Source organism: Brienomyrus brachyistius, chromosome 9 (genome assembly GCF_023856365.1).
Source record: "Brienomyrus brachyistius isolate T26 chromosome 9, BBRACH_0.4, whole genome shotgun sequence".
NCBI lineage: Eukaryota > Metazoa > Chordata > Actinopteri > Osteoglossiformes > Mormyridae > Brienomyrus > Brienomyrus brachyistius.
In genome coordinates, this window is record NC_064541.1 from 17,654,977 (window position 1) to 17,668,143 (window position 13,167).

The 13,167-nt window shown below is 42.5% G+C and overlaps 1 protein-coding gene across 1 annotated transcript; it reads right to left on the minus strand.

Annotated features, from left to right (window-relative positions):
* Nucleotides 1-1,268: 1,268 nt before the first annotated feature.
* On the minus strand, nucleotides 1,269-12,957 carry phf1 (PHD finger protein 1). The gene is made up of 15 exons (XM_049026727.1): nucleotides 12,419-12,957; nucleotides 11,933-12,011; nucleotides 11,708-11,789; nucleotides 10,965-11,051; nucleotides 10,529-10,623; nucleotides 9,789-9,937; nucleotides 8,958-9,053; nucleotides 8,418-8,486; nucleotides 7,946-8,069; nucleotides 7,679-7,746; nucleotides 6,999-7,130; nucleotides 6,579-6,657; nucleotides 4,354-4,469; nucleotides 4,060-4,143; nucleotides 1,269-3,320 (listed from the first exon to the last, which is right to left on the minus strand). The coding sequence occupies exons 2-15, from the start codon at nucleotides 12,008-12,010 to the stop codon at nucleotides 3,056-3,058; spliced, it is 1,524 nt and encodes a 507-aa protein (XP_048882684.1). The 5' UTR covers nucleotide 12,011; nucleotides 12,419-12,957; the 3' UTR covers nucleotides 1,269-3,055.
* Between the last annotated feature and the right edge of the window lie 210 nt (nucleotides 12,958-13,167).

Here is a 13,167-nt window from a genome sequence, read left to right on the forward strand (position 1 = left end):
CAAATTCTGAGAAACTCCAAGCATTGATCATGCAAGAATAGGCTGCCCTCAGTCAGGATTTGGCCCACAAGTTGATTGACAGCAGCCAGGGCGAATCGCAGAGGTCTTGAAAAAGAATGGCCAACACTGCGAATAGTGACTCTTTGCATAAACTTTATGCAATTGTCAATAAAAGCCTTTGACACTTATGAAATGCCTGTAATTATACTTCAGTATCCCATAGAAACATCTGAGAAAAAGATCTACAAACAGTGAAGCAGCAGGCTTTGTGAAAATCAATATTTATGTCATTCTCAAAACTTCTGGCCACAGCTGTAAAAATATACGTTTGAATGAGCACATGAAGTACTTCAGCAGTGGCTGTGATATAAGCAGCACAACATCCTTCAAGGATCCCTGCTATTTGGAATTAACACTCTTCTGAAAGTAAACTATAAAATGGCAACCAGCATATCGAGGGTGGGGGCCCGGGACCCTGATGTTAATTTTGCATGCAGAGGGGGCAGAGGGCCCTGGTGGCCAGCTTGTGCTCTATATGCCTGGGGTCCTGCTGCTGGGGCCCTGTTGCTGTTGATGCAGAGGCCCTTGGTGATCAGCACTCAGTGTATATGCCAAGGGCCCCGGGCAGCCTGTTGGTAGTCAGCTTGCGCTGTACATGCAAAAGGCCCTAGAGCCCCCTGGTGGTTGCGCTGTGTATGCACAGGGGTCTGGGGGCAACTTTTGGTCTACATGCAGAGAGCCCATGTGGTGAACTTACTATGTATGTGGGGGTTATGGTGTTTATTTTGCATTATACATGGGACTCACAGCCACTAGTGCACCGAGGCCCCCTCCAAGCCGAGGCCCCCTCCAACCCGAGACCCTGGAGCACAGGCCCCACTGGCCCGGTCTGTAATCCAGTCGTGCCTAAGACAGCCCATTTCAAATGCTAAGAACTTTGTTCTGATATGATCTTTTCCATTCCCTGCCGCTAATGTTATTCCTCCTTCGAGCAGGACTTCCTGTAACTGTAGAAGTAGCATTGAGTGGTGCGATGTGAACACCATTATCTTGTTTAAAAATACATATACTTTTCATGCCGATGTATCAAATGTTTGGTGCGCACGGTGCTAGAAGTGTTTCAGTTTCGTTCGTTCATATTCACCCAGCTCATTTGTCTGCAAAGCATAGCAAGTTTTAATCACTCTAAATCCTGCCTGATTACATTATATAACCAGTTAGCACAGGTGAAATGAAACACAAAACAGGCAAAGTATATGTGATGTCACTTTTTTTTTTATTTGTTTAATGTGTATGGTTTAGCTACCCCAGGGGACAAGTATAAAGTTATTTTTTACAAAACTCAAACAATACATCAAACCAAATTGGACTTGACAACAAACCCAGTGCTACAGGTTTTTATATGTTAATTCACCGTTAGTTCTGGGCTCACAGTTCGGCCCTGTCGCGTGTGTGTGCCTGGGTAATACCAGGCAATCGACCGACAGGGCAGTGGATTATCCCATGGAAAGATGGCACTAGAACATTCAATACCATTCACTAACAAATGGTGCAAATCCCTTCTATGTATGTAACAACAACCAAATTCTCTGAAAATGATCTAAAGCTACCTTACATGTGACAGGACAGTGTCTCACATCTGCATTCATGCATTGCTGGGCAGGACTTAATATATTTCAGCCAAGTTAACACTCCAGATTCCAAAACATTCCCACAATCCACATGAATACATACACTAGTGTTCTTCTGTATATTTTTAGGCTACAGTACTAGTACTTTCATAGAAAAATATCCCAAAATTGAGCCTAAAATCGCACGTATTCTTTTGCCTCTACAGAATTATCCAGATTTGTAAAATACTTAAAAGCCTTTTTGCTCATGGTTTTGAATTGCACATCTGAATTTCTAAACATTTCATTTAATGACTACTTCAGATTTTTCCACAGAGTAACACAATGCACAACAGCCCCAGGGTCAGATGAATGTATGTTAGCTGTTCCTGTTCACAAGGATCAAGCTGACTGATAATATTCCGGATCTCTGATGAAACAGCAAACAAACTGGCATTGCGACTGCACAATCGGGACGTCATGTGACAATGTCATGTGACATTCTCAACCTTACCATCATAATTTTTTTTAGCCCAGTGAAAGCTTGTCCAGCAACTGAATTGATATCATTCTGAACATTGTTCTTCCATTCAGGTATTATTTACTCTACATAAAATGTAACCTAACCATTTTCCATGCTGGCCCAGAACTATATTTTTCAACTGGGCCCTGTATCAGATATTCCGTCAAACAAAAATCACCATTTCTCTGTTATGATGTCATGTTATTGGGCTTCATAGAGGAAAAATATAGCTATAGGTGTAGTAGCAATTACTTTATAGAAATGGAACAACTAAATATCAAAAGGTTAAAGATGTAAGTGATGAGTCTATAGCGGTTCGTATAAAACAAGTGAAATGACTTTGTATTATTTTGTTGATGTTAAAGTTAACAAAAAAAAAAAAAATACCGGCACCGAAAGTTTAAACCGAAAGACTAAACGAAGGCAGAGTGATGTAAACGTCGCGGTGCTTCTTCCTTCAAGTCTGCAAGGCGGTGAGGCGAGGGCCACCATTGTAAACAGTCGCACTGATATATAAAGGAATTCGAAGACAAGAGAAACATGGGCAACACAGGAGGAAGCTGTACACTGTGGAGGCATGGAGCAGATGCTTTGTTACCATGGTATTTCCTGCTGGCTGGAGGCAGCTCTGTGGGCTCTCTGTTCACCTTGCAGCATTCTTCACTGCCACTTTGCAGTTGAAATGTCTCTAAGGTCAACCCATCTACATCCATCTCGGTCTTTATGCCTTTAGTTTTTCTTTGTTCCTACGACACCACCTTGCCGAACCGTTCTGCACTGACTGGCTTGCTGTCCTTGTTTCTCTCTCTCCCTCTCTCTCTCCCTCTCTCTCTCCCTCTCTCTCTCCCTCTCTCTCCCTCTCTCTCTCCCTCTCTCTCTCCCTCTCTCTCTCCCTCCCTGCCTCCCTCCCTGCCTCCCTCTCTCAGTACACACTTACATTTCCCCACTCCACTAGGTACTGAACCTTCCCGTCTGGTGTTACTCGTCTCGCCAAGATCCTGACGGCTTCCCCACCTCCCCACCCCCTCTCCTGCGCTGACCCCTCCCCCTCAGAAACCCCGCCAGAATAGGATGTGACATCACGCAGGAAGAGCGTGGGGCACAGGTCTGGTTTCTGGCCAGGCTGGTGGGCAGATGAGCGAGGGAAAGGAAGGCAGGGCGGCGGAAGGCTGCAGGGATCCTCCACGCTGGAGAAAGGGGCAGGGGAGACAAGGCGGTCACCGCTTTTGGCCTATTAATTATAACTGCTAGCTAATCAAAGCAATTGCTTCTGGATTTATTATTAAGTATCAGTGACCGTCTAGGTAATTATTGTAAGGGCAAACCAATTAATTACAGCCCAGGGTTTTAAGATTAATTTTATGTTATTTAGTAGAATAATTAATACATATAATAAATACCAGGGTGATCTTTGTTGCTTTGTTGTGACAAATGAGTTATGAAAAGGCCAAGCTATTTTACTAAGAAAAGTAGCTAAAACAGGTAAGAAGTAAATATCTGCCCGTATAAATAAATACACTACAACAGATCCAACACTCTTCAGATCAGCAGTCACTCAGTACTTCAGCTAAATTTTAGTTTGAAGAGATGCAGAATGTGCAATATCAAGACATCCACTGCACACTGAAATGCTACATTCAGCACATTAAATGACATGGCGTCTGAGGCATTATGTCACACTGCTTAATATATGGCATCAGTGAAGGTCAATGCATTTTTACAGTAAGCATGCTTAGATTATGATGTGTATTTGCCATTATTATTCAACTATTTAAAAAAACATGTCATCTAGGCTGCTGCCCAGCCTTGTGCTTTGATCTTCCTGGGTGAGATTCCAGGCCCTCTGCAACCCTGAACTGGGCAAGTCGTTAGAAAAGATGGGTGGATGGATGGATGGATGGATGACATTGCCTTGTCAAAACATACCTGAAATGATGCAAAGCCCGGGAAAGATTTTGTGCTCCGTTGTAGGAGGGGTGATAGAGAGCAAACATCCTCTTAGGAGGAGATCTGTGAAGAATAGTAAGACTGTTTCAAAATGACCGTGCTTCAGTAATCCAGCAGGCTTAATGAGTGGATACATGTAACAAGAGCGGGACCCTTTATTTCCAAGTCCTTTGTGTGAAACGTTAAGAAGGAGGATGAGGAAGGTCAAATTTAATCGATTTCTTTTAGGACTGTATATACATTTCAATAAATCCCAAGATGCACAGTACTAACCCTAAGTTTATTTCATCATCTGATTTTCTGGAGTTGTAGAGGCCAGTCCCACCTGCGTAACCATGGTAACAGGGCACCAAATCGATTGGATTGGCTGCAGCGTCTTGTGGGTGGGGCTAAGGAAGGAGGAGGCGGAGCTCTGTAAACAGACTCATTCAGCCATTTCAGAAACTTTACAACAAAAGAAGAAAAACATAATATAAACATGATAGATTTTCTCCAAAATATACAGTTGCTTTAGATAACAACACCAATATATATGTAAATCTACGACAAGGGGCAATTTGCATATATTGTTTTTATTTATAGAAAAAAGGGCATGACAAATTTATATATAATCATACTGCTATGCATAACACATCCTACAAAGAAAGATTAATACAAATGCACAGCCAACTGCATTGTCACAAACGATTCAGTCCTTTGCGTAATTATAAAAAGAATCTCAGGGCGTCATTGACAATTTGCCTGAAAGTTGTCCATTTTACAGTATTGCTAATTAATTTTATGGGTCGTGACGAGGCTGGTGACCTTCGTGAGCAAATATATTGCTAAGTAATCTATTGAACGCAGCTTTAGCGGAAAACCTCAGTGCCCCTTGTAATTGAGGCTGCTATATTTATCGCAGAATCTGCAGCTGACTATCTGAGAGGCGCGAGCTGGGCTCATTCCCGAAATTTACGAGGGAGGCAAAATGCAGCAACGCAGAGGCTACATGTCATAAAACACCAAGAACAAAATGATAGACATAAAAAAAAACAACAACATGCTCAAAAACATTTCATTCTGTCACCAGTTTTGTGCACAATTATAATCCGTAGAGCATGAACACTGCGGTGATATAAGAAAATTGGTCTAATTTCCTTTGGTTCAGTGGATGCCTACATAGGGTTACAGCTAATATCTACAGCAAACAGTTAACCCTCTAAGCGATTTTCATTTTGGAAATAAAAACGGGGAAGTGTAAGCTTATCTAAAATCAATTATTAACTTCTCGTTGAATAAGAATCAAACGTGATTCAATAAACAAGATACATACAATGCATTTCCCAGCCACACATTCTGTACCCAGAGGCTCCCTACTGGATAAGTGATGGCAAGATGGAGAGATAATGGATGGATGGATGGATGGATGGATATACAGTATAGCATACAATACAGATTTATTTTTTCTCATGTAACCCATAGCAAAAAAAATGTAATGTTTTAAAATGAGACTTTCGCTAAATAAATTGAGAAAGCAGGAATCAGGGTCACTGTCACTTTAACTGCTTGGACTGACGATACTGTATTCGCGACTTAGTATTTATTTGGCTGTGTATTTGCATTTTGATGGTATCCTTGAGTGGGTGAACTGTGCATCTCCATTTTGTAAATGTGCGATTTGCTGTCACTGGAGAGATAAACGACTACATTAATACACGGGGCTGATTTCCAAGCAAGCGATTAAACCTTTGATACTTTGTTGCCTTTATTGCGATGCTGCTCGTGTCGGCTGCAGCCCCGCCGTCCGTGCAGTGTTTCGGCATGCTGTTCCTGCACAAAAAATGGTGCTCTCCCTTTAAATTTGTTGAGGTCAGGCGATGCCGCACTGTCGAAGGGCCTGCGCCACCTGGCCAAACTGTAATGGACTGCAAAGTGCGCTTGGCCATCGCCTCTGTGCTGTGTGCTTTAATGTTGCCTCCTTTTTGCATGTCTAGTATGACACGGGAGAAGGGGAAAGGGGAGGTTTCCTCTCACACTGGGATGAGACGTTACATATGCGTGCAGTGAGACGATACATATGCGTGCAGTGAGACGATACATATGCGTGCAGTGGCTCAGTGGGGAGTCCTGTTGCCTTACACTACCAGGGTTGGGGGCTGGATTTAATGCCCTGTAGTTACTAAGAGGGGCCCCAGACTCACTGCACACAGTGCATTGGATAATCGGTTATGGAATATATATATATGATTGTTTTTTTAGTATTGGCACCTCGTCTAGTGTGATTGGGATGGTTCCAGATTCACCATGATTCTGTATGTATAAATGGTACGGAAGACAGATGGATGGATGAGTGGGTGGATGGATGGATGAATGAATGATGGACGTATGGATGGACAGATGGTTGTGTGGTCTAATGCACAAAAACCCTATTATCCGACGTATAGCCATGAATGATTTTTCTCCCCCGTCTGTGTAAGGACGGCAGTGCCGGTGCTGGTTCCCCTGCACTGAGCACTGACCTGGGCCTCTATGATGCGGCGTTTCGATTTGCGTGATTCCGGCTCCGCCGCTCTTCTCTGGCAGGGCGAGGACACTGGGCTGCTCCACAGACAAAGATGACAGCGAGTGTCTGTAATAACCTCAGGCTCCGGGCCTCTTACATCAAAAGGTCCATTAAGATTCAGACTCCCAGCCTTATGTCTCTTTCATAGAATAACTTAATTTAAAGAGTAAAGACATGATTATGTGAACCTAAATCTTAAATAAATCCTATTTATAGTTCAAATACAAGGAAAATGGGGAAAAAAAAACTGGCAAGCTCATCGATTGCACATGAAAGCATGGAAGCAAGCTTGGCTTCTCCTTTGCAAAAAGATCTAACTCATTGATCAAGTTCAGTGCCGGAGTCCTGAATCCACACACACGTTGATTCTACTTACCTTCTCCTGTGCGAGATGTTGATGGGAGGGTCAGTGATGAGGGGTGATAGGTCAGAGGTCAAGGGTGGAGGAGCACGGACTTGAAGGCCAAACAGACACTTCTTCTTCTTGATTTCTTTACCAGAGACAAACCTACCAACAGAGCAATTTTACACCTCAGACGACCTCCTCACTTCTAATCCTGTAACAATTGTCTACATGCAGTCATATTCATTAAAAATAGTCACAAACAATAATCTTGCGCAGAATGGAACTTCAGAAAAATGAGGAATCGATACATTAGCGCTGCTGGAAATACGGAGAAAATGAAAGTATTGGTTGTTGCAGGTAGAGAGGCGCCATTGTGAGACTGAATCATATGAAGTTCATATGATGCAGATCAGCTGCTGGGAATATGCATGATGTATATCTGCGTGAGCAATTAGCATGAGAAAGAAGAGTGATTGACTTTCCAAAGAACTGATTTCAAAAGCTTTCTGTCTCATTTCTGACTCCGAGGCACTGAATTAACATCGCAAATCTGAACCATAAGTTAACTTGTGTATGCGTTCATATCTATATTTATCTGTCTTCCTTTTAAGGTGCTACATTTTTGATCTTGCACAATACATCGGGCATATTTACTAAAAAATAAGAATGAATAATTTGGCTGTGATGTGGTGTCTTAAGCAGACTCTTACCTGTCTTTATGGGAGTTTAAAGCATTGAGGAGATTGTGACAACGATCTTGTCTGGGTGTGTCCGACAGCTGTGTGCCAAAGAGGGCAGGTGGGAAAGTGTAAATGCAGTTCTTGATTAATAAACAATGGGGAGGATTGGGCGAAAATTAAACAGTGAATAATAACCAAATCGCTAAAATCCCTCAAAGCATAAGAGGGTAAAGACTAAACAAGACAAATGCATGGCACGCACACACCCAAATAAAAACATTCATCATATAGTCGTACCTTTCCTAGCAGCAAAGAATCCCAGTTCTCATTGGTGAAGGACAGAATTTCATGGTCAAAGTCAAAGTACTTCCTCTTGCAACACAATGAGAGATGATACAGCACCAAGTGAGCCAAATCTACCCTGCAATAGCAAGAACGCTGTAACAACAGGCAATTCTGATGAACATGGAGAGGACATGCATGGAAGTGATGCTGCACCTCACAGAGCTTAATGCTGCCCCACAACGCTTCACTATCTGTGTATTTTTATAAGCAGTTAACAAGAGGATGAGACAACGATAACAGAATACCTTTTCACAGTAACATTCTTGTATTTCTTAATGTCAAAGGGCACACATTAATCTGGTGAATAACATATCCTTCCAAATGCTACGTCATTTCCACCGTAGGCTACAGATCATCACAAACCAATCGAGATATTCGGTCACATGTATGTAATTGGTTGGGCAATATATCAAAACAAACTCACCAGCTCATTGGTAGCCTTTGAATGGTTTCCGGTCCATTCGTACAGGCTGAGCACTGGAACTCGTAGAATCTAACACAGGGGGAATTTGTGAGTGTCCTTACAACACAACTCTATAGAGAGAGGACACTGAAGCTGGACTCGGTTTGAAAATAAATGAGCCGACGTTAAATTATAGTGAAAATACAGTTTCTGTATCAAAATGCCTTAAGAGGGGAAACCTCTTAAGACCTACAATCTAACTTACGGAAGAATCCAAGATATGGTCCTGTCCATTCTGGAATGGTTTGCATGCTCATTGTGACTCTGTACTATGGATTAATGAAAACTGGATTCAAAGATGGACGGACGGACGGATGGATGGATGGATGGATGGATGGATAACATCTGATAGCCTTTATTAGTCCCACGGGTCGGAAATTTGCATTTTACAGCAGCAAAGTGGACAGTGAGACAAAAATAAGCAGAATGCAGAAATGATGGATGGATGGATGGATGGATGGATGGATGAATGGATGGAATTCTACCCCTCATATTACACACCTGTCTCCATACAGTAGCGGTTTGGCCAGACACTGAGTACAGGCTTCATGAAACCACTGACCACAGCTACCGCACTGTAACATCTTCAGGTTCCACCTGTGACAAAGTGCGACACAGAGGATTGTCATTGTTATGACAACAAAAACGCAACTGTTGACATAGTGCAGATAAGATGCAGCATCTTCAGCCTCAGAAGCTACCAATGTCATTGTTATGAACTTTGAGCCACCGTGTAACAGAAAACAGCCCAGGACAGCAGCGGACAAAATATCATTAAATACTTCCATGTGTATCTCACTCACACCCAGAGTGCATGTTCTCTTCAAGGTATGTGACTGAAATAACAAACCTTCCCATTGTGTGTGTGTGTGTGTGAGCAGGTATATCCTACCTTATTGGGACACGATGTCCCCATAACATGATGAATACCCATTTTTCCCTTATGGGGATCAGTTTCCTGATCCCCAAAAAAAACTCTTGTATTTTGCTTGGTTACTTGGTTATGGTTAGGGCTGGGTAGGGGTTAAGGTTGTCATAGTTAGCATTAGCATTTTTCCCATTGAAATGAATGAGCAGTCCCCATAAAGATATGTTTACCCGACATGTGTGAGCGGGTCTGTGACAGATTCATTTGCTATCCAGAATGTTCCTCTGCCTTATGTCCTATACTACCTGAGATACACTTGGTAATATTTTTAACATTTCCTTTTAGTCGGATGCCATATTTACAATGTATCACTAAAGATAACAAACAAAAACTCAGAAATGTTACTGCAATTAAACACCAACAATGTCCTCTGGTACTCAAATGGCACTAAAAGCTGCACTCACTCCCCAGGGCCGGCACAGTAACAGTAACACTGCTGTTGATTGGTCAGATGTTGAGGGTCCCAATCCAAAGCTGAAAGCTGATAGGGCAGCTTCACCTTCATCAACTGCATGAGGCGGGCAAATCTTCCACGTTTTAATGCCCCCCCTCTCTAGGAAACAAAGACAATAAAATGAATGCAAATAAATCCCATAACAAACAAATATCTTGATTGCACTATTTGGAAAGCACGTCACTAAAGTCTAAAGTCTAAATGAGCAGACAAGCATGTTGAAATGAGGATTTCTAAAGGTGATCATTCTGGTGGTATGAAAAAAAAATTAAAGGTGAAACCATAGTGGAATTAGAATCAAGTAGTTGAATTATAATAAATAATAATTCCAGAGTAAAAACTGCAATAAACCTCTTGTCCACTATCCACTTCATATTTGTGTGTAAATAATATTAAGTCAAATTCACAGTAGTACATGTCACAAAAAAACCAGCAGGGGTAACACTTATGTCAGAGTTACATTTGCCAGTTAGTTGCCCCCTCTGCTGGTAAGTGAAAGATATCACAGCGGCTGAATGTTTTGACCACACAAGCCTGCTGAGTGTCTTAGTAATTGGCTTCCCCAATGATCGACCCCATACCAAGACTGCAAACAATGACAACGTCTATTCTTGCATCCACGTGCATTTGTTCCAGTGGGATGCCAGCGTGAGTCCAGCCCTGAAGAGAAACGGAGGATAAATCACTTGCCTTGGTTGCGACAGCGAAGACGCATTGCCGACATATCCAGGTGTTGCTGTCGGCATCGGGATCGATGGACGGAATGTGGCACTCAGGATGATAACCTTCGCAGGGAGGGAAAGGCAGACTGTCAATTACCGTAATTATATTTTCAAAAGTACCTGAAATTATGTTAATATAAATCCTTCGCGTGTTTCTCAGCACTGTCATGATCATTTTGAGGTAGACTTCATTTTGTTGGTTCACTTTCCAAACTGGTCTTTCCAATATGGTGCTAATCAATCTCCTGGAGCACAGACTCATTATTTAATACTTATCCTCCAAATATGTGTACGCACTGTGCACCGTAGATACGGCTACACTTCAGACACACACACTCACACACTCGGCGTACTGCCCTAAATTCAACGACATGCATTAGATTACGCTTTATGGGTTCTGTTACCATGCCGACACTTGAGACAATTTATCAAAGGTTCTTTGAGGGGCGGGCCATCGCAGATGCAGCAAACTTCCTCTATTCCCACAGAAACTGAAGAAGGAAGAGAGAGGAAATGCAGCGTTAATTTATGGATGCTGATGTCTTTCCGTTGGCACTTCATTGATTTCAGTGTCTCCAGAATGCTTTCAGACTTCACTCAGACGTCAGTCTTCAATGCCTCTTTTTGACATTTGAATATTTGGCTTTGCATCGTTTTCGAACAAGATGCATTTCCCGTGACCGCCTCCAGAAAGGGTGGCGCTCTTTATAACCAGATAATCGATCTAAAAATTTATATTAGAAAAGTAAACATTCGTATTCGGTGGTCAGCTGCTAATAAAGTTGCGTGCAGTTTCATTTTCCTTCAAAAATGCCTTCAGTTACAGTTGTACATTTCACGAAATAAAATAAAATCACCAGATCCCATCGACTCGTTAAACTAACAAATGTCCATAAAAATGTCATATACCGGAGTTAACTACACTATAATACACGGATTATTTCATGTTCAACTTCCATTTGAAATGTTGCCAATCACAATATGCAATTACTTTCATCCATGTTCCATCACCGCCTGCATCTTGCACTCACTGAAATTATGTCAGCATTTAAACTAATAATCAGCAGAATACTGCACAATTCAGCACAATATTCCAGGACCTCCCACATACACTCCTTTAGAGATGCAGACTGTAGAAAAGCCTCACAAGAGTGGATGTCTTTCCTCAGGACCCAGAATTCAGAGTTGTCTTCGAATCTCACCAAACAACACTGTTTTACTCCATCTACCTGTGAGAGAGGGAACAGAGACTGACCAAATATCCACTTGGACGAAGGGGACAGAAGTGCTACACCCAAACACCCTGAGCGCACACACACCTCCACACCCCCACCACACACACACACACACACACTCACACACACTGGCTCACTCTTTTGACGTTGCCGAGGTATAGTAGTCCATCACTCCATCGAGCCAAGACATCATCTCCTTCACTCACTCCACCCATCCTGAAAAGGATGCAAACAGAGAAAAGAGCAGATGACAGCACTGTATGAAATTACATGCACTGACAATACGGAGAAGGTTCACTTCTAAGACACTTCTTGGGCACAATCACATGCATATTCACATGGACAGATTTCTTACAAATATTAAGTTCAACCTTTCTTTGTTGTCTACACACAACACAAAAAAAAGAGAGTTAATGCATAAATACAATGTGCATAAAAAGCTTTCCTGAAATGTGATGCACAATTAAAATCTAATTGCCATTTTGCATTCTTGATAAAAACTACATCAAGACTGAAGATATCAGACAGGTTCTAGTACATGCACAAATGACAAACATACAATAGATTGCAGAAAAGATGTATATTAAGCTACACAGCTAAATAAAAATGAAGATCATAGCTACCTGTCAAGTCGAACTGTTCTCCGTTGGGTCACATCGATAACAACACAAGCTTGACATCAAACGATTTTTCTCCGATTTTCCCCTCCTCGCAATTACTATTAGTATGTGTACGTGTGTGCTATAGAACGTATGTGCCCGTGCCAAGCGGATGTGTCAGTCAACCCGTCAGTGTAAAGGTGTTTGTCCGTCCGTCTCTCTCTCTCTCTGTCTTTCGCGACGCCGTTTCGTCATGTTCCCGTCTCTCTCCCCCCCCCCCCTCCTTTTCCTCTTCTTATTGATGTTATTAAGCGTGTTTGCCAGTTGCTGCATGAGAATCAAGCAGCGAGAGGCGCCATCATCTCTGCCTCTCTCTCGACCGACTTGTTGTGACGCAGACATAAAACACAGGGAAGTCGAGCGAGGGAGGGAGGTGGAGGGAGCGGGGTGAGGATGCCTGTGCCCCCGACAGACTGACCCAAAGCCTCGGGCGAAGTGAGTGGGAATAGGGAGCCCTGTGCAAAGTAAGGGCAGGGGTGCCATCGACTGCATGGAGATCAAAGTACGCTGCAGTTCTAACTGCCGTGGATCGTTAATTATTGCATATGTCTAGCACAATTAATTAAAGCAATGGAAGTGCACGCCGGACTTTTAAAGAGTTTCAAAGGACGCCGAGTGCTGCCTATGAACAGCAACTCCAACGTGTAATGGACAGTAATTAACATGTCAAGGTACACGAGTCAGAAAAACTGAATAAATTAAGGTAATAGGTC